The following is a 25,802-nucleotide window of genomic DNA, read 5'->3' as shown; positions in this document are numbered from 1 at the left end:
AGGTCCTCTACCCTGGGGAGATGCACTAGCCATGAGAGACAGCCCAGGCACCCCTTCCCTAAGGGGCTGATTGCTGCTATGGCGCTCGGGGTGCTCCCAGCAAGCTTCAGATGAGGCTCCCAGCCACCTACCAAGGCTTGTGGAGTCCCGTGACAAGAGGGATAAACCTGCCCGACAGTTTAATGCCATGCAAACACACCCTCTCTGCTCTCGTGTCACTTCCCATTTACATAAGTTATAAATCAGAGGAGCAGGAGGAGGGAATAAGCTGCCAACTAATCCCAACACACTGTAAAAGTTGCAACCTAAAAGCAAACATGATCTCCCTGAACGCACTCATGAAGGAGCTTCTCACCGTTCTTAGTATTTGCACGCCCCATTTCACTCCCTTTGAGAAAATAACAGTTTGGCTTTTACAACAGCAGAACCCATGAGAGCAGTTGCAGGGAACAAACTTGACACCTTTAAACCATGCTGACGGGTGGAAAGCAAACACTGAACCGAGTGTCAGCCCAGCTCTGTGCTTGAGCAGTGACTCAAGTGTCCTAAAAGCTGGGAGCTACTCCAGATCAGTGGCAAGGGCTCACAACTCAAAAGGTAGATTTTGTCCTGCTTCTGGATCTTGCTTGAGGTCCCTAGTTCAATCAGTACAAATTAGCGTGATCTTTAAAATAAGAAGCGTGAGCTTCTCCACTGTACTGGAGATCCTTGACCCAGAAGCCTACTGGGAGTGAACAGTTTTGTGCAATCACTATGTCAGTAGCTGAGGTTTGAGCCTGTCCAGCTCTCCAGCAGAAGTTGGAGGCATGCAGCAAAACTCAGAAGATGCCAGGAAACATCTGCAATATGCCGGTGGGCACATTAGATGCTGGACCTTCTGCATACTGCCAAACCACGCACTGCTCTCAGCACAGGACGCAGTATGTGAGCACGTGGCTGCTCCTAGGGATGCTCCCAAAAACATCCCACAGCAAAGGGAAAGCTGCTTCGCAACACTGAGCAACAGCAACGAAGGTTCTGTGGCCTTTTAGCAAACCCTTCGCAAAGGCAGCAAACAGCCCAGCAACCCGGGGGCTTACTGGGAGCTGGCACCGCTGCCACCACCACGTCACCCTCTGAAAGGTGACTTTGCTCTGGACAGAGACTGAGTCACTGTTTATGAGGACACACTGCCAGTACAGTTTGTCTCCGTACCCATGACAGACACACATCAGGAGGAGGACAAGCTGGGTAACAGTTTATCACACGGTGGTGAGTCTCACGTCAAGGCAGCAGCATCTGGCTTTGAATCCAAAATCAAGCCCTTGCCACAAGATTTCTCCTTGCTGTGCAAATTCATTTTTGTGGGATTCTTAATAAGCACAAAGCTACTGGTGTAGCTTTAATTGGCAATGAAACCAGGGAGTGCCTGGTTTTCTCTGTATTATTTGGAAAATCCCTTCCTCTGCTCTCAACATACAGTTGGCCTAGTGCCCACATTCACCCTCTTCATTACTTCTGAGTTTATTATTAATACAACTGCACTATAAACTTACTCGTATGCCTATCTTGTTCCAAAAGGTAACTTTTCTGGGACATGTCTGGTGCCATCCCAGGCCCCTCAGCCTCAGAGAAGAGATGTTCAGGGATTTTGAGAATAGCAACTCGGCAAAGTGGAGGAGATAAAAGCATGATCAGCAAGTGGTCACACTGGAAATGGAGGAAAGAAAATGAAAACCTAACACACAAGGAAGTTAAAGGGGTAGAAAAAAGATTAGAAGGATCGTCAAGAAAAAAAGTATCAAACCCAAGCAGATTTAAATAGGGAATCATGGAAAGAGAAATACACAAAAAGCATTTACAGGTAACATTGTGCTTTTATGGGAAGATGGGACTGATTGAATTCAGGATGTAGAGAAGATAAAAGCACAGGCAGTGTGGGTTATGTAAGAGCATCTCTATTAGATGCTTAGATGCTGCTTCCAGGGAAACACTTGATTTTAGAGCAGCTTCACCCAAAACGGTTTACAGAGGTCCCTCTGTTCCTCCAAGTTCCTGGGGGAAGAAAACGAGGGTGTCCCTTCCACCCACACAGACAGAGCCTGCCAAGAGCACCCCAGCACCGGGGCTCCAGCGGACCCTGCTCACAGAGGCGGGAGTGGGACCAGCTCTGCAGGGCAGAGCACCTACCCCACCTGCAGAGCTGAGCACGGGAAACTCAAATCATGGATGACCCTAAGGCAGCGCCAGCAGGTATAAGAGGGGAGGGCTGGAGTGAGTAATCTGGAGCTCTGACTAGAGTTGCCATCATGCTGCTAACAAGCTGTAACATGTCTCTAGCAGCCCTTTGCAAACAGATCTGCTATCTACCATGAAAAATCATAGGGGTCATAAAAGCAAAAGAGCAAACAAAAAAGAAACTCATTGCCTGAGTTCATCCAGGCAAGACACAGAATCCCCAGACTTGTTCCTTGGAGAGTCAGAGTATCTTGGTGTGTTTCCCAGAACTAATTTCCTACCCCAAAATCAGAAATAAAACCACCGACATGGTGAAAGCACTCCTCTGAAGACAGAGACAGATGCACCTGTGTTACTGCTAGAGTGATCAAGGCCACATGGCAGTTGTCACACAGACCTTTCAGGGGAATGGGAATAGATTTTACAGAGGAACAAAAAGTGTTCGTAGAGGCTGACACTGATGTCTTGGACAGTCTTCATCTGGGCGTGCTCTGCACCACCGCAAACAGCAAAGCCTATTCTCCTGATAGATTTGACTAACTACAGAATATAACTGGCAAAGCATTGTTACAGAAGGAAGGTGCACATTGAAAGTGTTTCCTAAAAGAAAACAAGAGAAAATAAAAGCCAGGAGGGAAGGTGGAAAGCAGTGGGTTAGTGTGCTTCCCCAAGATGAGGAGATCAACACCAGGACTGCTACTGAGCCCCACAGCGGGAAGGAAAAAGCATTAACCACGCCTTGTAAAGCAAAATACGGTAACAAAAGCGTCGTGAAAACATGACCAGAAATTAAGTCTTGCAGCCAAACAAAGTACCTTCACATTCAAGTTTAAGAATAGCTAACTCTTCGTAATCCCATCCTCTTCTACTCATCTATGCACAGAGAGCTACCACCACCCAGATTAGAGCAAGGAGGAGTCTGCACATTGCAACTGCAGCAGGACATCAGCAGAGACGCTGGCGAAACGGACCAGTGCAAACCCTGCCTGCTGGTCCCAGTGCTTGGCAGGAAAAGCCTGAGCCTGTGGAGGCTTTCCGAGACATCGCCCTCTCTCTCTCACAATAGTCTCATGGCCGTGCCCAGCAAAACAGAGGGAGCTGAGGAAGCAGAGTGAAGCAAAGGCAGGTCTTTTATGATAGAGCTTTCAGATGCCAAAAGGAGAACATGGTGATGATCACCTGCACTGCTGGTCACAGAACGCTGCCTGCAGAACTCCTGTAATCCTTGGTTGGGAGCTCTTAAAACAGGTATCCACCCCTAGGACTGAGCCACACACATTTTCTATTTACCAGTACTGATTCTTCTCCAGAAGAATTGGGTGCAATCCCAAAGAGAAACTCCAGTGATACCAGTATGAGGGCTGTATCTGCAGAGCTCATATGTCCCCATTCATTCACTTGAGCTAAATGGATGAAGCTGTCTTAATCTTCCTCAATTTTTTCAGATCTTGATTCATCCTTGTAGCCCTCTTGTGAGACCACCCAAATTCCCAGCATCCTCTATGAAGCAGACATCACTGTTGGACTCATCAGACCAAGAATGACGCAGCTCCCCACGTACAGGGCGATATCACCCAGTCACTTCTATTCAGTGCTCCCCTGATCATATGCTTCAAAGTGGTGACTTTCTTGGCTAGAGCTTTGCTCTGGCAGTTACTCAGTTTTCACAGAGACCAGAGCAAAAGGAGAACATGATTAAAAGTAATCCAGTTACCACAGCTTTGTACATTAGCATCTCAGTCAGCTGAGCCCCAGTCTAAAAAGAGAAGCGGTCTAAGCTTTGCAGGAGGGTTAGGTGCACATATGCAGGCGTGGCACTTCAGAGACAGGCATGAACTTCCCAGGCCAGGGAAACCTTACCATGCTTCACTGATTCACTGAAGCCTTTGAGTCATTGCTTTCCATGCTACAACCCTAACTCTCTAAGCATGACTGGCTCCTTTGTTCCTGCATTTTTACTTCTGCATGCATCCATATTAAATGCATGTTCTCCAAGACTTCTCAGCAGTCTTTTAGCCCACAATGCATTTACCCTGTTTTACCACCTCACATACTTTTTTCTGCCAAGATTATTGGCAAGGAAGTCATATACTCAGGAAGGAGTTAATACACTCAGCTAAAGACTAATGAAGATACACCACCACACTTTCCAAAAGGAGGTTCGTGGTGAAGGCTTCAGTTGTCAACCTTGGTCCTCACATTGGCTTACCTGAGTCAAATATTCTTCTACTGTGAGCATCAGGGGAGAGCAGGCACTGACAAGCTCAATGGGTCACACACCTACCCACAAACACTACCATAAGCAGTGGCTGTGCAATGGGGAAATGGTGTAAAAAATGAGGAAGAGAAGGGTATTAATAGGCAGTGAAGAATGAGGGACACAGTAAGTGGGACTAGTGTGGTGGAGGGAGGATGTAAGTGCAGGCTTCTGATATTCTCACCCAAATTAAAGTGTCTAAAAAAGGCTAAAAACAAGATCCTGAAACATCTGTGCCAGGGAGCAGGGTTTTGGTCAACCCACTGTGTTGGCCAAACTCAGTTACCCATTGAAACGGGGAGCTGGTAATCCCATCCCAGGCCAGGAGTGATGGGAACTCACAGTGCGACAACTGGGATGAGAGAGAACAGCCTCTTGCTCTACAAGGTCCATGTCTTCCAGATGCCCAGCAGAGCTGGGGGCTTTCAGAGTTCAAGGGAGGACTATCCTGATCCACAGGCCCTGATGGGAGGGCAGGAAAGAGAGCTGAGAAGGGGGTGAGCATGACCCATGCTGTGAAGGTACCTCAGGGCTTTGGAAAGTTGCCTCCAAGTACATTAGAGATGGACCAACAAGGACTAAGCCCGTGTTTGACACCTTGTGCACGAACGCCTGCATCACGTTGGTTCCTCTGGCACTTCGCAGGCTGGAGGGATTTCAGAAGACCATAAAAGCGGGAATTGCAACAAAGTCTAGACAGGATGTGATTAAGGCCTGAATAAGGATTGCCCCAGAGGTAAGGTCAGGGAAAGGACAGATCCTGGCAAGCCTCCAGAGAGATAGGTTGACTCCTTCAGGAGATGGGAGTTTGCTCCGTGACAAGGATGCAGTGCCTGACATGGAAACTGTCAAGGGGAAAAGATTCTGTTTTTTTGAGAAAAAAATTAAACAGGACCTCCACCTTCAGCCCCTGCACATGCACCCCCCCCTCTTGAGCCACTTAGCCAAAGCAGAATAACATACAAAAAACAGCCCTGCAGAGCACAGGAGCAGTGGTCCAGTTTGAGAAAGGCTGGATGAGAAAAGCAGTGGGAAGATGGAAAACCACATGGAGCAAGGAAAAAAGGACTGACTGGAAACAAGACAGCCTCTGTTCAGACAGCGGAGAAGGCTGGAGAGGGAGTGAGCTCAAGTCCAGCAAAAAGAGAAGCCAGCGCCCTTCTGTACCAGGGGAAGCTCCATTATGTCCAGGCCATTTTAGGTCCTGATGGTTTCAGAAGTTTGGGTTCTCTTATTTCACAGCCCATCAGGACCAAAGCAGAGGCCCTTGCTACTCTGAAGAAGGTGAGACTGGCTTTCCACAGAGACCTGCATTGATTCCTTGAAGCTCTGCAAAGCCTTTCGTGACCCTGTGACACACTGCAGACACGAGAAAGCCCTTCCCCAGGGACATGGCTGATGTCCCAGTGTTGCTACCTAAAATTATCAGCTCCCAGCAATAGGGGTCTCAGCACCACACCTGGGTTTGCACCGAGGAGACTCCTGCCTTCCAAAGCAGATGCTGCCACATGCTTGTTCCCATTCACCGCTTTTATTTTTTCACTATGCTTAGTCACAAGCCCTTGCCTTTCTCCTCTGCCAGGCTTACACAGACATCGCAGCCTCAAGGCACCATCATTCCCAAACGCCATCTCTGGTTCCTGGCCAGTGTACAGCATCCTGACCTTTCCTGGCAGCAGCTCCAACTGGGAAAGCCTCTTCCAGCTTCATGCTCACCCTTAAGGCATCGTGAGCAAACAGTCCTTTCCCCGAGACATCCTCCTTCCGATCCTGCCCACAGCTGGGTCTCTGAAATGGCTAATGTGGCCATTTGGAGACAGAGCAGCACACCTCCTCCAAACAGGCTTGTCCTGGGGCTCTCCATCATCTGAATATGAACACCCCCATATACGCTCCACCCAAGCTGCAGACGGCGTTAGTTATTCATAATTACTCCACTTTTGGATGCTACTACAGACCTCAGAGTCTGACCTGAAAGCGAGCAACTCCAGACAAACTAGGATTAGCAACCTCACTTCAGGCTGGCCACCATATTCCCAAGCCAGCACAGCACAGCTCTGCTACACAGCCATGTGTTTACTAGGTGCCCAAAAGATTCTGAGAAGTAAAGAACAGAAGGACAGACGGGAAAAGTTTCATGTGCAAATCAGTGCCACGTTTGCTAAAAGATCATGCGATTTTTCATGTACTTTGACTGGGGAAAAAAAAAAAAAAAAAAGTGATTCAAGTCAAAGCAAGGGATGAATTGCCCACTGAAAACCGAGAGAGGAATCACTCAACATAACACAGTCTTGTACTGTTTTGTAGAGGCCAGAAATATGATGTGTCTGGGATTCTGCTGTCAGCCACCCAGGTGTTACCCAGAAACTCGGGTTAGTCAAGTAAAAATTCCTTTATATCTCTGTGAAGATTACACATTGATCTCTCCAACTAAATTCAAAGCAAAATTGCTCTGTACAGTGGTGAGATTCTCTGAAAATGCCCCAAAAGAAATGGCAGTTTCCTCCAGCACTAGTGAGCAATGCATGAGTGGACTCTCCCAGCTTGCTGCTTCCTCTGTCCCAAATTCCAGGGCTTTGCAGACTTTACAGTTGAATACAAGTGAAGTCAGCAGCAGATGTCATCAACGTGTCCAAACCTTGCCAGTTTGGATGTTCAAAGTTGTCTCATACACAGGTTCAGCATGTAGCCAAAGCTTAGTTATTTCCCCAGATTTTTAACAGCCTTCCAATAACACTGCAGAAAAGAAGCTGATGTAAGAAAAAAGAGAGGAATTTGGACATGTGACCTTGTTTCAGGAACTAAACTTCTGAAAACCTCTGTAACAAGTTCTCTAACTTGGTACAAAATATTCTTAAACTCCTCTCTGAGTCTGCTGGTGGCCTCAGCTGCCAGCACACATTTGTCATGCACAGTTTCTTCTTTGTGAACGTGAAGGAAGACAAGAAAAAAAGTTGATTTCTAGCAGAGAATAATTTTGGTATTTAGTTCATCCCATGATAAACTGACTACAAGTTTTTCCAAATATCATATTAATATAAGTACTGCACAATAAAACATCTCCCTCCTCAATCTACTATACCAGACTGCAGAAGAGCATGTTTAGAAAGCTCAGACAGCATGGAAAGAGTCTTACCTGTATAGTCCTGCTTCTGCTCTCGTGAAGAAGCAGCTCCTCTGACAGAAGCAGAGTCCGGGCTGGGTTGCAAAGATCTAGGGGCTACATTTGAGAGGATTAAAAAAAAAAAAAAAATAGAGAGAAAAAGAAACAGTCAAACCTTCCAATGGAAGTGTGGCTTGTCAGAAAATTTTTCCACCCACCAAACCCACTTTGTTTTCACTTTAAGCTGTAACTTGTTCAGGAAGAAGTCACCCCACACAGTGCTCAAAAGGACAGAAAGTCTGCAGTCCAGCCACACGATAAAAAGAAAGCCTTACACTTAACACTTACGTCAAACCCATCTATAAAAAGACAATCAGCCACTTGCCTCTTTGTACGTTAACTGCTCTGCACAGTGCAGGCTTGGTTCTGGGTGCTTTTTAGCAGGAAACACAACCACAACAGTGGCAGGTTAGGTTCTCACGTCCCTCAGGCAAGAATATTTGCTACATGATTTTATGGATTACTCTGGCAGTAAGTTAAAGTGACTTTAAGGCAGCTGCCCTTTCTCGTGCCATGCTGCACACTCAGCTCCCCCGTCAGCACCTTCTCTGTTTAATGCTGGAGAAGAACAGGACAAATTCTGTTGTCCCAGCTGCAGAATAAACCCTGCCAAACCAGCCCAGGACGATCCTCCTGAGCAGCACGGCCAGCAGGAATGTGAGGGTACCTGCACAGGGGCCTTGCAGGAGGAGACAGTGAGAAGCATAAAAAACAGTTCCTGAAGTGGCAGCAACACCCCAGACTCAATCCGAGACACAAGGTTGAGGAGGAAAGAGGCAGAAGGGCCAGTCGTGTTCCCATCGAAAGGCAGACTGTGCACACAGCCAGGGCTGCTGCACACACTGGCACTGACATGAGCGGCCCCCCGGGTGCTCTTGAGGAGGATGGAGGTGAGCATGAGCCTGCCCCCCAGCATCAACCCAGCCCCACACGTGCCCCCAGGCAGGCTGCTGGCTCGGGCCACAGGGACAGACAACACAGATCATGGGTTTTAGCCCAAAGGAAATCGCCACTCTGAGCTGACGTGACAGTGCCATCGCTGCTAGCAGGGGAGGACGGATGGTTCCCCGCAGTCTCAGAGATGGAGGGATTCATCAGTCACATGCTGCAATATACAGGATCAGATAAGGTTTTCTGGGGTTCTGACCATATGAAGGACAAAATGGAAGACACTGAGGTAGTTAGAGCTACTACCACCAAATTCAGGGCTACATTTTAAGAAAATCATTGATGGAACCGGGGAGTGAGAACATCCTCTGTCAAGCCATTACTGCTCTGGATCTTCATCCATGATATTAGTGCTGGCCACCAGCTAAACCAAAAAACCTTTGTTTGCACTGCAATTAACAGCACAAAGAACACACGGGAAGAAACCATATTGATCTTCAATTATGTGAAGTTGGTTGCTGAAGGCCAGAAGCTGGGACACCTTCTCCTGACTCAAGCAAGCACCCAAGGACCGGATTTGAAAGCTGAAAAGGGAAAAAACTTCCAACAGAGAATCACTTGGACAGGACACAATTCCCTTTGAAAAAGTAGCCAGCACTGTGCTGAGTACCGCCAGCTCCAGAGGAGAGAGCTGAGGATGGCAGGGGATCCATGCATTCATGGTATTTACTGCTGGGAAATATATCCACCTTGCGGGACAGCCTGGACCCAGCCTACAGCAGCAAGATCTGACACAACCTGCTGAGCTGGTCACTGACTGCATTAGATCCCTAACACCCTGCTTCCAGCTGGGCTCACCTGCACAAAGACGGGGAACACCAGAACTTTGGGAGCCAGTGTCACATATGTGCCATAGCTGGAGTGCGGGATGTGTGGCCTCACTATGGTGCAGTTCTGGTAGTTCCCGTAGCTCTTCATCGTCTGCACGGTCTTCATCAGCCTGGATTTTCTCCCAGACCCTATGTGCGATTTCCCTTTACATGCATTTCCTGGACCGACAGAGGAAGCAGAAAGAAACACAGAATCAGAAGAGAGCTCCCGCAGAGCTGCTGCATGCTGCCAGCTCGGTTCCTGCTCTCGCAGGCTGGAGGAGGGCACGTAAAGCCTAAGGGGAATAGCTGGAGCCAAGAGCTGCAGGGACATTCGTCACTCTGCTGTCAAAGTTTCCCAGGGATTCATGAAATAACAGCACTGACATCATTCTTCCTAATGCAAAATGAGAAGTTCTTTGACATTTCTGGTCAAGAGCTACTCGCTCGCTGGACCAAGGACTTAACTGCATCACACCAGCCACACAAGCACATCTATGCATGTACAAACAAAACCCCAAGGAAGTCACAGCAAGCTCAGCTGCAAGCCAGCACATATGCCACTGTTTGGGTGTGCGCTGCCTTCTGCACAATTTATGAATATGGTACTTTGGAGGAAGAAATGTGGTACTGCTATAGACACCTCCCCCTGCAGTACTGAAAGTACAAAATAAGAAATACAGCACAACACCAAACATGACTTTAAATGGTCGTTCTTGAGTCACGGAAGCACCAAGGAGATTCCCACCATCAGGGAGTACCTGACTGCACCACTGAACTATGACACTTCCCTTTCCAGGGAGGGGAAAACCAACTGTGACTAACTCAGGGTGAGGAAAAAAAAAAAGCACTGGAAATTTATACCTTGGGACATTTTTATCCACACAAGTCCTGCCTGCTCTGGATTCTGGGCATGGGGATTAGCAAAGTGCAGGAATTTCACGTCATGGGGTGCTGAGTGGCAGGTTAATCAGTTTTTAGAAGATACTAAGATTGGAGGTGTCAGAGAAAGGGACAGAAATGATAAACACATTCATGTGCATGAGATCAAGCCAGGCCTTTCCAAATCGCTCCCAGGGATGTGATGGTTACTCATACACGGGGGTGTATTTATAAAGGATGAAATCATTTTGCATGAGACTGGCACAACATGATCCACTGTTTTTCAGCATTACATTTCAGCGCTGGAAAAGGTCCGAGCAGTCTGACTGGTTTTTCACTCTGTCCCTCTTCACTGCAGAAAGCCGTTATCCTCATTCAAAGGGAGGGATTACACAGCTTTCCTATGCAGCCTCCCACCTCAGCTGGTCAAGCAGAGCTATGACTTTTCCCAACAAGCCAACACAAGCTACTGCTGCCACTCCACATCTACCAGTCTGCATCGCTAGAGGACAGGAGACACAAGGGTGTATGTCAAACCAGTCTCAGAATCTCTAATGCAATTGATAATCTTGTGATTAAAAGCATTATTGATAATTATCAACAATTATTATTGTTCCCTAATAGCTGCTGCATGGGTGAGTCCTTCCTTCCCCTGTTGTCAGGCAATTGCTGCTATACAGGATTTCCAAGTCCTTTCCTCCCAGCCCAGAGGAATGCCCCTGAATCCATCCTGCAAGCTCCCACCAGCACTTTGTCTCACGAGTGCAGGCGTGGAACATGGGGTGCTCTGAAGATGCTTTGCCTGGATAGAAACTACCATTTTCTCAGCACCAGCACAATGAGGGGAGAGCATCACAGATGGTGCCTGTATGCACAACTGGCCGTGAGCAACTACACAGCTTGGTGGGTGATCTGTTGGAGGCAGCAGTGCTAAGGATGGATTTATGCATCCTCCTCCCCAGATCCATCACATGGAGCTGGGATGAGACCAACACACGGGACCAGAGCCAGAAAGGAGCTGCTGAGCTGCTGCCCCCTGGGCTGCTCTCCCCTCATGTATGCTGGGACAGCACGGCTGCTGAGCAGGGAGCAGCTAGGAAATATTTCCCATCAATGACATTAGTCCTTTAGGCCCAAGGGCCTCAGCGTTCTCTGGTGAGCCCAGCATACAGTTTTGGACATCCTTGATGTCCCCAGGCCCACGGTGCACATCTCTCCTGTCATATACAAACTCCAGTCACAGCAGCAGCAGGAGCTGCCACACCGGGGAGAGAAGGTGGGACAGGTCCGTGTTCTCAGAGGGCCCTTAACCCCAGACCATGTCCTGCTGGGCACCATCAACAACCTGTGCTCTGTCCTAAAACTCCCAGGCAACAACTGCAACAGGAACTGACTGTCTCTCTAACCAAAAACTCATGCCTTCTGCAAAAGAAGCCCCACTGAAAAATCAAAGTATTTCCTTCCTCCTTCCCTCCCAAAGCTGATGAACCAAGCCAGCTGGGGTCCAGCAGGCAGACCTCTCCACTTGGATTTTAACGTATCCAGGTGAGAAGCTGGAGCATTAGCCCATTCTCCTCCACAGCAATGTCTCAGGAACATGTATGAGGAAACCCCCCTGCAGCTCCCTGCTAGAGGGGGGTCCCAGCAGAGACCCCCCAGCATCTCTCTCCCCAGCCACCCAGCCCCAGGACTTTCTGCTCCTACCACATCAGCTTTCTGCACAGTGGCTTCTGCCTTTGCACTGTAACAGATACCCATAATCTTCCCAAGCAGAAATGAGCCAAAACACTTCTGAACATGGCTCAGAGCAGATAAGGTCTCGTCCAAAGCAAATATACAAATCTATCCAACATTACATATTCCATCAGGTATTAGGAAATAGCGCATTTACTTTCAGATAAACGCCAGTAGAGCCAGACCATGCTCTGTTGGCAATCCAGACCTGCTGTTTATTGCTTGCTTTAACAGCCTGACTTTGCATGGCGGGCAGCCCTCGTGACCTAAAAGGTTGTTTCCACCTGTAAGTGCAATAATCCTGGCATTTTTTCTTTTCCCTTTTTCATGGTTGCGCTGACAGATAAAATTAAAGCATGAGAGACATCTCAACACAGGACAGATACAATCTGTCTGTGCTGTTCAGGATCTGCTTTTCCTCTTATCCCTAAATAACCTAATTTATCAGAGGAATTAATCACCTGCACAAGTCCTGTTTCTGCACACTGGCACAGAAACACATCCAGCCTGCCTGAAGCATCAACTCCTGTCATCGTGTGACTGGTGGCCAGCTCCGCACTGCTGTGCTTAATCACTGCTCAGGTTAACTAATCCATTCTTACCTCGGAAGACTTAACATTAAATAAACTGAAATCACTAAAATTTGTTATGGGAAGAGGCCCAAGTCTTTCAAATTCCACCCTGCTGTAAGAACAAGTCCCCATGGTCCAGCTCATCTTTTCACAGGATCTGCAAACAGCAGGAAAGAGCTGTAATTATCCATGGTACAAAACATCCCCTGCAGCTGAGCTGCAGAAAATTCTTCTGGCTGCAGAGCTCCAGGGCCGGGAGCATCCAAGGCACAGGGGCCTCGCACCCACGCTGCTCCCTTCTGCTCCCCAACATCCCCACCATGGCTTTGCCAGCCCCACACTTGGCCTTCTAGGGACACTGCCCCACCTTCACAGGCAGCATAAAATTTTCAAGCTGGAAATTCTGCTGATGGTTGTGCCTGCATCAGGGAGAGACTGCCAGGTTAAAGACACTCCTGCAAGACCATGCCTAGGAGGTCAGCTCTGCTACGGACATGCGGCTCATCCTAAGGGCATCTGAACAGACCAGGGTGCAAGCGCGGCCTCCCAGAGCTCCCAAACCAATGAGCAGGCACGGGTGGTTCTGCAGGGACCTGGATTCGTACAGCCCTGCTGCACACCTCATCCCACTCTTCCTCCAAGCCCAACCACACCTGGTTCTCCAGAAAGACCCCAGCATATCTGTTGCAGAAAATGAGTTCATGCTTCCGATGGTTTTTGAGAAGAGCTGCTCCAGAGACTGCCAGAGACCTTGTAGCAGCCCTGGAAATTAGTATCCCCCAAATCTGGCACATCAACCTGTACTACTGTTGGTACAAATTCAAGTCTCAGCCATCCTCACTCCCTTCATAATAAATGGAACCTCAAAGCAGGGGCCACAGGATTAGCACTCCCCTAGCATGCCATCACACATGAGGAGGGAAACACATCACAGACAGACCCACGGACACATACAGGGAACCGCCACAACAACACAACAATGCTTAGGACTTTCACACTTCATGCTTTCATCATGCTCCTAATGGAAACTCCCTGTCACCATCCTCCCCTCAGCCTCACCGTGAGGTCCATCCAGGGGCTCTAGGATCTGTGTTCTCCTGTGGGCTTGGGCGTAGGGTTCTTGCCTTTATGTTTGACACAGAGTAGAAAGATTGTATTACCCAAAAGCCCCAGGCTTTCTGCCACTATCCTCAAAATGTGAGGGACTCCATTGCAGTGCTGCAGGGCGAAGGGCAAGGTTTCAACAGTGCTAGAAAGACCATGTCTAACTCTGCCCCGTGTTCTGAGCAGTGTTTTCAGCACATCAGCAACTTACCCACAGTAGTGTTGTTCTCTTGATAAACAGGCCTCAGCAGCTGTAAGACACAACCCAGAAAGGACACAGTCACCTGAAAGAGGCTTGAGGTAGGCTTTACAACAACCAGCTGTAAATTTTAGCACGCCAAACCCAGCAAGCCAAAGCATTCCAGAGAGGTGAAAATCATTTTTGCCCTATTGCCAGCAGGAAGTCAGAGCAATGACTTGCACTGTGGTCTACGCAGTGGAAAGACTTCCCAGAGCATTACCCCTTGAGTGAGCACTGAGAGGAGGCAGCAGGTCGTTCACCTTGGCTCTACAGTCCTAGTGGCAAGTGTTTTAGGAAATTAGTGAAAACTCCAAGGGACTCAGCTCCGGCTTGTAAAAATGGCATGTGCCCTAGAGATGAGGTTTGATAAGGCTGAAGCACAGACCAAGAGAGGATCCAGCAAGCACAGCCAACAGCCACATGCAGGAACTTGCAGCCATACCTGGCTCCCCGGGTTCAAAGGCGCTAAGATGATGTAGTTCTGGTCTGCAGCAGAGGGGACCCGGGACAGGGGTGGCATGGTGTTCGGGCTCTGCTTGCCAATCTCTGTGTACCTCTCCCAGCTGTTCAGCACCAGCCCATCGCTCCCATCATACAGTATGTGGCAGCTCCGGCGCTGCTCGGGCCGCAGAGGTATGGTGCTGTTCTTCTCCCGCTTGTTGGGTGGTGACTGGAGGTCGTAGGCAGACTTGCAGGATGATCTGCGGATCATGCCTTCGTGTCCTGACTTGACCTGCGGGACGAGCCTCCAGACCAGGAGTATGATCTCGGTGGGACAGTTCCTGAAAGAGATGGGATGAGGCAAGTCAGAGATGGAGCAGCAGGGAGTGAGGCACCGCACATCACCCAACCAGCCACGAGCCCTGCAGTCCTTCATCCCTCTACAGCCTCTATTCCTGGCCTGCCCTCCCCACCCCTGCATCCCTTCTTATTCCACTCAAGTCCTCTCTTGGTCTCCTGCATCCATCAGAGCCTTCCCCTTCCTGTAGCCACTCAAAGTTCCTGCTCCCCTGCCCCGGGCTCCCCCCAGACCATCTCTCCCAGAGCCCTGCATTTGGGTGGATACTCACCGGATTTCATGTGCCAGCTCCACACATTTCCAGTGCTCCACAGGCTGCTCATTCAGCTGCAGCACCGTGTCAAGCTGCTGCAGACCGGCCTTTTCTGCTGGGCCACCTATGGAGAGAAGAGACGAATGCCACTCACCTGCTGGATAGAGAGCTGAGACTATGAGTGGAAGGAAAGGCCCTGGGGCTAGCAGGCACACAAACAGCATAGCTTCACAGCTTGCACCACTCACTCCTCCAAACCCAATCTGTTTCCCCTAACATCCACAATGGAAAATGAAGTGGGGCCAGCTGAGCCTGGAGCTTCACCTTCCAACATGCAGAGCACCTGGGACAGAGTCACAAATGCTCTCTCAGAGCTATTACATGAATTTCATGTGTTTCAGTGTGCAGTGGGGAGCACCAGGGTACAACAGAGACACCAAGTCCATCCTGCAGGTCCACACCAAGAGGATCTAGTCAGGCAACCGTGATCCTGCTCCCCTCTGTGCCCCTGTGACACCCCCCCACCCCGGATGCTTTCCATAGGTCTCTCAACCAGTCAGACAGCTCCTCGGGTTGGAGAGGGAAGGGAACAAAATCTCCGCAAATTACTGCAACACACTGTCAAAATAGTGACACAGTGCTAACCCTGTGGCCTCTGACCTCACCAGAGGCAACAGAGAATTCATTAAGTGAAGTTTCTTGGAGGTGACCAGAGTTCTGCAAGGCATGGGAGCTTCTGAATCACAACATGCTCCAGAAAGCAAAAAAGTCATTCATTCAAATCAAGAGGGATAAAAATGTTCTGATCTCTTACCAGAGTCCACTGCCTGCACACGGACTGGGGAGTCGCAGCAGATTGTGAAGCCAAACCCATCACTCCCTCGAGGGATCGTAATCTGAAGAGAGACACCGGAGTCACCCTGTAAAGTGGGAAAGCAGCCGCTGCGTGTGATCAGCGAGCATCCCCCCTTTCACCCACACACTGCCCCACAGCCTGTGGAAACCCAAACACACGACATTGCTAGAGGCAGTCACAGAGCCCAAAGGAACCATCACAGTGAACACTGGCACTCTGTGAACCCCACAGGCAACAGTCTCTCCCCTGCCGCAGCCAAAGCGGGTTGGAAAGGGTGCTAAAAAGCAATGCAAAATCGAGCCAAGGATCACAGAGAGGAATGCTGCAAAACAAGTGTTTCCTGAGCATACGCAAGGCTCCACTCACAACTCCTGAAAGTGTAAGTAAAGGTCTGATAAGCCATTAGAAAGGAAAACCTGGCAGTCTGGCTCTGACACTGATTTCTAACACGACTTCTCTAAGCAAGTCACTTAGACATTTCATTTCCAGTTGGGTAATACAGAAATAGCAGCACTCCTCTGCTCCAGAGGAAGCTGCAAGGATCAGCAGACTCCTGTCTGCAAAGCATCTGTGCTGGAGTGGGCTCTGTATGCCTCACCCCATTACCTGGGGTGAGTATGTTTTCTCTTGCTGAGTTTGGAGTGGATGGATGCTGTGTTGACTGAGGCTCATTTCTCAAGAAGCATTGAACTTATTAGAGAAATTATATTTATTTTTTTGACATTGGCTTCCAGCAACAGCTCAGCATGACAGTTCCTGTAAATACCTGATTATCCCCACAAGACATTTGTCAAGATACTTGGTTTGCTGACAGAGAAAAGAAAAAATCTAGCATCTGACCTGTATTATTTTGAGAACAAACAGTCAGAGAGAAGACAAGAAATTCAGCATAAGCTACCAAGGAGGGGAACTGGTTCTTTGCTCCTTTACCACGGGAGGGCAAATCCAGGGAGCTTTCATTTCTCTGCACCTCGTCCCTGACTGATTGCTCAGCATAAAATCCTGCTTCAAAATAGAAACTGTCTTTCCCTGGTAGGATCAAAAAGTAGGTCCAGTCCCACTACGCTGAGTATTTTTCTCTCTGGAGTTTGCTGGATCCTCAGACAGGGGAGGAAGCTACTTGCAGCTCCGCACCTTCAAACCAACCTCACATTTCAAATATTAAGCATCGGGGATCTGAGTCCTGCAGAAGTGCTGCCATCAGCACCTCAGGAGCCAGCCCATCATCTCTCCCACTGTGGAGACTCCACGGTCACTTCCCAGCCCAAAGCTCCCCCGTGCTGAGAAGTCTCTCACTCCTTCTCCCCGAGCTGGCTGGCTCTCATCCACTGCCAACACAGACATCCCTGTGCCACTCAATGGCAGCTTCTCACTGCTGATGGTTCACTTTCCTCAGCTCCCACCACCACAGATGTTACAGGGAGTCAAACATTAATTTTTGCCACTGTGCACAGAGCTAAGTAATATGAACATCTGACATAAGCTGGAAGGTGGGTGGCAAGATGGTGAGAGACCAGCACCACAGAGGCTCACTGTACCCATAACTTTGTCAAAAAATGCAGAAGAAATTGTCAAAATAGAGAACTGAGGATGTCTGAGACACAAATCACAGTCAGCTGTCATTAATAAAAAGCAGAGCAACATTCCTGCACGAGATAGTCATTATAGTCCTGACAAGAAGCGAGCATTTTTAGTTAAGCTGTTTCTTTGTGCAATTTCCAATATACACTGTCCCGAACCACAGGTTTAGTGTGACATGAAAGATTAGCACAGGACTGCAGAGAAAAGCTGACCATAAGCTGGGAGCCCCAACCTAGACCATGGGGGGAAAATTTTGTTTGAAAGTGCAGGACACTGGGACCTGCGCAAACAAAACCAGCACCTGGCATCACACACCGAGTGGGTCCAAGAGAACTTGCACCAGCTTTTACAGAGCACAGCGATTTACTCCCCATAAAGCAAGTCGCTGTTGGTTGTAAGCAGCTTCAGGCAACACTTGGTTCCCACATACATTCACATTAAAACTATTTTGAAGGGATAGCAGCAGCCTGGCAGAGACTTAGCTGCCTGCTGTGCCTGCCTCTCCTCTAACGAGTGGCAAATTGAGAGAACACCTCGCAGCTTAGCGCTTTCATCAGCAGCATGCTCCCCTCTAGTTACACTGGCAATGCTCCCCCTCTATCCCCATTTACACACTGCAGCAACGGGCAGATCAGCTGGACACCTCACTGAAGACGCTTGCCTTATATTCCCAATATTATAATTTACTAATGATAGCAAAGCAACACCCTAGAAACAGCACACACAGAGCCCAGAAATGATGAGAGAGCCCACAGTCAAACTCAACCAAGACTTGCAGCAACACACGCACACATGTTGGCACATGGATTTTTTTCCACAAGAGATACAGACCTGTCTGTATCTCCGCTCCGAGCACACCTTGCAGAGTCCATTGAAGCGGTTCATGGCTGGAAAACCCTAAATTTGCCGTTAGCCCATGAAAATCCAGTCCCCTGAAGCAGTTGTAATCCCGATCTCCTTGTATCACACGAGTGTGGAACAAACCACAGTCAAACTGGCATGACCGCTCATGGGAACCCAGCTCCAGAGAAGAATGGCAGGAAGCCACCTTTCACCTCCCCAGCCCCTGTCTGTGCTGTATGCCGCTCTACGATAAGCCAGAGGGCTTCCTGAAACCCCTAACTGACAAGGAAGAGAGAGAGTTTTATATTAAAATTCCTGTCAACTATTTAGTATTCCCTAGTCCCTGCTCTGTTGATGTGGCTTTTGTTCCCGCGGCATTCTTCAGCCGCACGGAGCACTTTGTTATTGCAGTGTTCTCACAAACACTTGGAGGATGTTTAAGTGGTATTTCATAGGCACTGGCTGGGTGAGCTTCACTTCATTAAAAAGACAGCTTGCACTCGTTACACTTGTAAAAGGATGAGAAAGGTTGGGTTTTTTTTTTTAAGAAAAAAAGAAAAAGCAGAGTTTGTTTTTGAAAGCAGAGGATATGCACGTCCCGATGCTTTGTACTCAGAGAGTCACAGAGGGGGAAGCAGAGAGGTCAATTGAATTGTACCCATGGTATAATTTGGGAATTAAAGACAAAGAGAAACTCAGCACAGCCAGCAGCAGGGTGCAAAGCAGGACTTGGTGAGTCTGCACCATGCAGCCCCGACTGCCAGCATTGCAAGAAAGCCCCTTGGAGACAGGGTTGCAACGGAGAAGAAAGAACCTTCCACACTCCTACACGGGGATGGAAAAGGGAGGGAAGGCTCGACGGAGCCCAAGCCCCGGGCTCCCTTGCACGGCAGCTGGGGTGGCAGGGCCGGGGAGGCTGGGTGGCAGCACAAGGAGCCCCAGAGCTCCCAGGGGACCCGGCAGCGTGGCGGGGCCATCGGAGGCTCTGCCCGGGGCTGCTCCGGGCGCATTGTCCCAGCCCGCCGCACTGCCAGGCTGGAGCTGGAAGGAGGATCAGTCTTCCTTCCCAGCCACCATCTTTCAAGTCAGTGGCGACTGCCGGAGAGGAAGGGAGGAGAGGGGCGCTGGCTTTGTTTGCCTTGCTCAATCCTACGCTTTAAAACAAATAACTGAAAATGCAGCTGAGGGAAGCAGCAAAGCGGAATTCGGCACAGATAAATCACGGGGCCGGCTGAGCCCAATTTCCGATGCAAGCCATGTGTTTGTGTTCCCATTTCCCATCTTTGCCTTCCCTATAAATCACTGAGGCTCCACCGTGGGCCTTTCTTTTCCCAGAGCAATCGACCCTGAAAGGAGGAGGGGAGCAGACGCACCCCTCCATGGAGACACAGAGCCGGCCAGGGACTGTTGCTGTGTGGCGGGCAGACGGCGAGCCCCATCCCCATCACTGCCAGTCCCCACTGCTCCCAGCCGATGGCTGGTGCTTTGTCTCTGTGGCAGTATACTGGAAAAACAGGAGGTCCCTGTACGGCAGTGGGGAGTGAGTGTGGGGTTACTACCCCCATCACCCACGTCCACCAGTTGGTGCTTGATCAGGATAACAAATTGCCTATAAAAGCCATGATGTCGACAGGGAGACAGACTCAGTTCCCATCTCAGCATCACCCTCACTAATACTCTGTCCCTCAGGTTACTTGAAACCCCTCCACACAGGCTCTGCTGCCAGCCAGCTCCTGACCCCACGTCTTCGCACCCCCGCTGGGTCACAGCCCTGTCACACCTACCCTCAGCTGCTTCGTGGTCGTGGCATCCTGGCTTTCCTGCACTGCACTGTGTCTTGCCAGCATCGGCTCTAAAAAAAAAAAAAAAGGCCATATCAGCTCAACAGCAAACATCTGACAATCCCTTTCCTTCCACACTGCATCTAAACACTATATATAAGATATTCACATTTCACGGGCACATCCTCCAGGCTGGGGCAGCTCTCCACGGCAGCAGCTGTGGGTGCTTGCACATCTGGGACAGGCACTGCTGTCTCACCCTGCTCTGTGCCAGCCTGTTTTCCACACCCCCTAGCAGCACAGCAAGGCCAAGGCAGAAGAAAAAGCTCCCCACCATCCTGTACAGACCCCAGGAGCCCAACAGAGTCCTGCCATGGGATCCAGCCCCAAGTCTGAGAGGCAGGAATCAGCATGATGAAAGGCCAAGCAAGAGGGAGAGACGTGGCTGCAGTGTTGGGGTCCCCCCCAGAGCCCCAGCCAGCCACAGGTAAGCAGGAAAAGGGTCGAAGGGGGCAGCTCGGTGCCTGTGCAGAGCCTGCTGAACCAGCCAGGACCTCCCCTACACTGCTCTTTTGGGATCCTGGGGCACACTGAGCATCACAGGGCTGAGAAGTGCTCACAGGAACAGAGGTGTCAAGGGGCTGGGGGCTGCTCCATGCCAGCACAGGCACAGACATGAGGTTGACTCCTCTTCCAAACCTTGCCAACACTCCCTGGGACATCCCAGCGGGGAGACGCACCTCTGGTCTGCTTCAGCCGCCGCACGGCCACCTTCAGGTGCTTGGTCCTGCCCAGGTCCTCCCCGAGGAGATAGTACCAGCCGCTGATCTCCTGGGTGGGAGGAAAGAAGCTGTTGATGCAGGGGCAGATACTCACCTCCATTTAACTCAGCCTGGTTGCCCATAGCCCCAGAGGGGTCCCACTGCAGGAGCTGCCCCAGCCCAGTACACAGAGGCTGCCCAGACTTGCTCGCATGTAGAGACACAGCCCAAAGTCCTTTTCTTAGGATGCAGTGACAGCTAAAATTCCATCCCTCCTGCAAGGAGGGACCAAGCATCCCTGAAGTAACAAGCTTCTAGGTTTTTAGAGGGAGACAAGGTGCAGAAAACTGTAAAACTGTCCCTGTCATGCTTGCAGCAGCCATCGGTCTCGCAGGGAGCACACGGCTCGAGCCTTATCACCAGAGGAGGATGCCCAAGCCAGCCTGCAGCAGTGCTGGATGCTCTGCAGTGGGGCTGCCTTCGCCCTGTCCCCTACCCACGTGGCCAGGGCAGCCAAGAGGACAGAGCTGACCTTGGCGATCCTCCATCTCTCTTCCAGGGAGCCAGCGCTGTCTCCCATTGCTCCCCGGGCAGCTGGCAGAAGCCAGAGGGACCAACCACCCTGGACCAAGCCCAGGAGTCAGATGGATTTGCAGAACCACGCTCCCAGAGGCCAGAGCAAGGGGCCCCTTTTCAAATGAATATTTCAAAGCCACAACGAGGAAACTGAGGAAAGCAGGGGATATCCAGCAGCATCATGCAGCACCCAGGAAACAGGGCCAGCTCCTCTCAGCCCCTGCTGAGGTCCCAGGAGGACCACATGCCCCCAGCATCCTCCTCCCACCCCTGCAAGAGTAGGCTGCTGGGTGTGGGTGCTATGCACATGAACACTTCACCCTCTCTGCACACAATAACACTTTGTGAAACTCACTGCCAAAATCTTAGAAGGAAGGGACATCTCTGGGGAGGCCAAATATGACCAGAGCAGAGGCCCCTCCTGGGGAGAGCTGCAGTTTAGAGTTGCTCTGCCTAATTATTTTCCTTGTTACAGATTTGCTGCATTTCACTTGTCCAGGTTTCAGAGGAGGCCATGCTCAAGCTACCTCTTACCCTCTGCTCAGGTCATCGCCACAGATAGCTCCTTTTTAACCTCCTGCTAGGGAGTAAATGTCCACACCTCAGGCGATGTATTAACACTTTCAATTTCATCTTGCCAAGATACTCTGACGTACAGAGGACACGACCAGGGCTGTCCAGGGGTGAAATCCCTAACCACTGGCAGCTAGGATGAAACGTTTCCATGGTTCAGTGGGTTGGCAGGAGTAATTTGCAGCAGTAGCCTTGCGTGCTTCTTTAGGAAGGCAAACCCTGCTGCTGGGAGAGCTGTACTACTAAGCAGCAGCCAGGCTGGGGCAGCAGTACTGTGACCAAACCCGCAGCAGTGGGGACATGGCTTCTGGCACACAGACAGCCTGGCAGCCTGGAGAGCTCTGCATTTGCCCCCTGCCCATCTCCACCTCAGCTGGTGAGGGCCTGGTTGCTGAGCGCAGGGAATCAGGCAGACTCCTCCTCAGATGAGCGTGTCCCCACCATCACACCCACTCAGCCACATCTCAGATGTGACACATGCCAGGCTGAACGAGGCTGGCCCCATCTCCCATCCCCCAGGCAGCCCTGCTGAGAGCCGGGCAGGCAGCACGCGCTGGGGCCACCTCTCTGCACCCCCAATTGCTGCTACTCTGTGGGTCCCTGCAGAAGGGAGTGACAGTCCCCTGCCCTTGGATCCATCCTCCAACACCCTCTCCATCCCTGCCTCTAGCAATCACGCCAACATCAGTCTCCCAGTGGCCATCCATACTGGGAACGAGACCAGGGAACTCCCTGGGCACCTGCAGAGCATCTCTGACCCAGGGGGGGAGAAGCCTGCTCCTGCCCGAAGGGTGCACTACACCCACCCACCCACCTGAGTTAAGCCCCTGTCTCCCGTGCTGCGCTCCAGCACAGAGGTACCTTGTCCAGGGTCAGGAGGGACTTCACGCCAAAGCTCATGCAGCCGATCAGTTCGCTCCGCCTGCAGGAGAGCCGCAGACCATCAGCACACACTTGTGGAAAATTCCCCGGGGTCCAGGCTCCACACGTGCACCCCTTTTGCAGGGAACCTGCAAACATCCCTACCCAGGCCAGGAGCCAGGCAGTGCCCAGGACATGCCTCCCTCTCCATGCTCTGAGTGAGCATGGTGTAGCCACATGGCTCAGCTGCAGCAGGGGCAAGGAGGGGCTGGGCTGAAGCATCCTGGTCACCCCCAGCCTACCTGACGCTGGCAGGAGCTTGGCCAAGGAGGCAGATGCCACTTGCTTGAGCAGGCAGCACAGCCCGCAAGGTGCCGGCCTTGCTCTCACTGCATTGCCCCCAGAGTTAGGGAGGGTTCCCAGCCCAGAGCCATGCTCCAGCCCCACTTGCCTTTAGCCAGCAGTGCAGGCATGAGTGGCTGCAGGAGTTTTAAACGCTAGGCCAGCTGATGGCTGCCAAGCAGCAGCGATGGCGACAGAGAGCAGCAAGGGCAGGATTTTCTCTCCACCAGCCTGCGCACGGCAGAGTGCTCACCAGCATGGGCTGCTGCCCATGAGCAGGGCCCTGGTCGGCGCACCCCACCAGCACATCCAGCCCCGCTGCTCAGTTCCCCCCATTTCACTGACCTGCAGCCTTCCTGCAGGGCAGCCCTGAAGTCAGGGCCAGCCCTCGAGGCCTGGGGCACTGGACAAGCTCACAGCGGGTGGCCAGAGCAGATGGCAGGTTCGCTGCCACACCAGCCCGTTTGAAAGAGATTGTACAGCAGGCTGGCAACCCCTTACCTGGAATTTCTCTCTCGGTTCCAGACTGTCACCAGGAGACGTTTCTGCTCATGCTCTTCTTGCACCAGGCTGTAACAAGCAGAGGGGACAGCCCGTGAGCACTGACCTTCCCCAGGAACGCTCGGCAAGCGCTGCCCTCACAGCCAGAGCCCCCTCACCCTCCTCAGAGAAAGGTCTCCATTCTCTGCACAGAGCACTGCAGCATCACCCCAGACGGTAACCTCATCAAACAAGCCACTGTTGCCCTAATTCACTCACTCCTGACAGACCAAGTGTAAAGGGATATGACCTCTCCTGGACAGGCACTGGGGCCACCACTCAGGTGGTTTAAGGGGAAAAATAATCTTGCAGAAAGACACACATCCAACAACAAAGGGTAAATGCAATGAACAAGCCACAGTTTGTGCTCTGAAATAACCATCCTGTGCTAAACGCTGCATGGGGACAGAGGTCTGACACAGCCTGGCAATGACAGGCTCTACCGAAACACTAGCCATACAGCTCCTTTCCCATGCAGAGACATGCTGTAGCTATAAGGAAATCCTTTTACCTTCCTCAGTCATACAGATGCCCATACTATTGCAGGTGTCAGGTCTAGGAAATGGAGTGTGTTTGCCCAACTCCTGCCCAGCCAGAAAGTCCAACCGTGCGGGAGCACCGCTGCCATGCTGCGTGCTGACAGCTTTCTGAGACTCCACAGAGCTCTGCCCAAAAGTTCAAGGCATTTCGGCTATAAAAAACAGCAGAATAATGCCTGTCACTCCTCATCTCAGCAGCAGACCTGCTCATGCATGATGCGTGCTTATTATAGACCATAATGCAAAAACAAATACGGGGTCTTGGCTTCGAGAGGGTACCCCAGGAACAGCAGCCCTGTGGATCCCCCACTGCTCAGTGTGAACACGGCGCTGACGGGTGGCTCAGAGCTACCTCTGCACTGTCATACTCACAAGAGAAAGTGCTCATGGAAGACAGGATTTTTGCTATCTGGCACGGTCTTCGTCTTTTGCCTGCATTTCCAGTCAGCATCGGGCACGACTGACATCTTTACAGAGGAAAACAAGCAGCATGTTAGCACTCTCAAAGCAAGCACTGGCACCCAGCTGCCAGCTCTGCCGCTGCAGTGGCAGGAAACCTGCACAGCCACTTTTATGGATGGCTAAGCCTCAAATATCCAGCTGAGACCGTGCTAATGGATGGTTTAGATCACTTTACCCTATGCGTGTCAAGTAATTGCATTACAGAACTCCTCGGGGCAGGGGAGTGAAGGAAAAGAGCAGAAAAATCAAGGGCTGGTGTACACAGATGTTACTGGCCCGCCTCTGCCTTGCAGCCCCCTTGTAGAGGTGATGCTACCTGCACTGTCCACACCATGGTGGGAGCAGCCTGCCAAGGTGACCCCCAGGAGATCCCAAAGCCACAATGTGCTGGTCAAACACTTGTCCCCACCAGTCCTTGGGCACCCAGTGGGATGCCCTTACATTGAATGGTTGACACAACCCTTAGCAGGTTCCTGTCCTCCACTTCTCTGGCTCCATGCAGACACCATGCCCGCAAAACCCATGAGCCCTCCAACGCTGGGCAAGAGACTAGCCACCTCCCTGCATGCTGTGGATGCTGGGCCAGAACAGGACAGAGGAGGGAAGGGAAGGGACAGGCAGCCCAGAGCATGCCTGGAGGATCCAGCCACAAAATCCCAATAAAGCACAAAGCTCCCCAAGCAAAGCCCCAGGTGAACCCACCTTCACGTAGGAGTCGCATGTCCGGTACTCCTTCCCCATCAGACCTTTTGCTTCCATGACTGGAAAGGAAACGAAATGGTGACACCCCAAGGCAGCAGGGAAGGCACCTTCCTTCGCCGCAGCACTCTGCTCCTTGGGGTGCTCCCTCCTTGTGGGGCCGAGCCCACGTCCTACCCCAACAGGATCCTGCACGCACCTCCCCAGCAGCCTGCTCTCACTGGGTACCCACAAACAGGTGAAGGGGCTTATTGTATTTGCTATAAATACAAGCATCTGTGGGTGAGGTTGGTGGCAGATGCAGTTCGGCATCCAGATGGCAAATTGCATTTCATTTGCCTGACTTCGCACAGCCCTGGGCTCCCTGCCCCGGAGCCAAATGGATCATCAAGTTAAATACCAAGGGACA

General features: G+C 50.9%; 1 protein-coding gene across 3 annotated transcripts in view; it reads right to left on the bottom strand.

Moving 5' to 3' along the window:
- The window catches only part of RGS3 (regulator of G protein signaling 3), a 69,844-nt gene extending 45,151 nt beyond the window's left edge, over positions 1 to 24,693 (bottom strand). Inside the window, exons 1-12 of one of the 3 annotated variants that reach the window (XM_032999848.2) lie at positions 24,605 to 24,693; positions 24,205 to 24,384; positions 23,655 to 23,723; positions 22,812 to 22,872; positions 20,781 to 20,871; positions 20,044 to 20,111; positions 15,794 to 15,899; positions 14,998 to 15,103; positions 14,370 to 14,709; positions 13,898 to 13,937; positions 9,384 to 9,574; positions 7,611 to 7,694 (exon numbers count right to left, since the gene is read on the bottom strand). In XM_032999848.2, the coding sequence (XP_032855739.1) occupies positions 7,611 to 7,694; positions 9,384 to 9,574; positions 13,898 to 13,937; positions 14,370 to 14,709; positions 14,998 to 15,103; positions 15,794 to 15,899; positions 20,044 to 20,111; positions 20,781 to 20,871; positions 22,812 to 22,850 (1,065 nt within the window). In that variant the 5' untranslated portion in view covers positions 22,851 to 22,872; positions 23,655 to 23,723; positions 24,205 to 24,384; positions 24,605 to 24,693. Of the gene's footprint in view, positions 1 to 11; positions 65 to 7,610; positions 7,695 to 9,383; positions 9,575 to 13,897; positions 13,938 to 14,369; positions 14,710 to 14,997; positions 15,104 to 15,793; positions 15,900 to 18,247; positions 18,470 to 20,043; positions 20,112 to 20,780; positions 20,872 to 22,811; positions 22,873 to 23,654; positions 23,724 to 24,204; positions 24,385 to 24,604 lie in introns of those variants that run through there. The other 2 variants (XM_032999855.2, XM_032999892.2) reach the window with 2 other exon arrangements.
- Positions 24,694 to 25,802: the final 1,109 nt, after the last annotated feature.

Source organism: Tyto alba, unplaced genomic scaffold, assembly GCF_018691265.1.
Source record: "Tyto alba isolate M040663 unplaced genomic scaffold, T.alba_DEE_v4.0 Super-Scaffold_11, whole genome shotgun sequence".
In the NCBI taxonomy this organism is placed as follows: Eukaryota; Metazoa; Chordata; class Aves; order Strigiformes; family Tytonidae; genus Tyto; species Tyto alba.
This window is presented reverse-complemented; position numbering and strand designations above follow the sequence as displayed.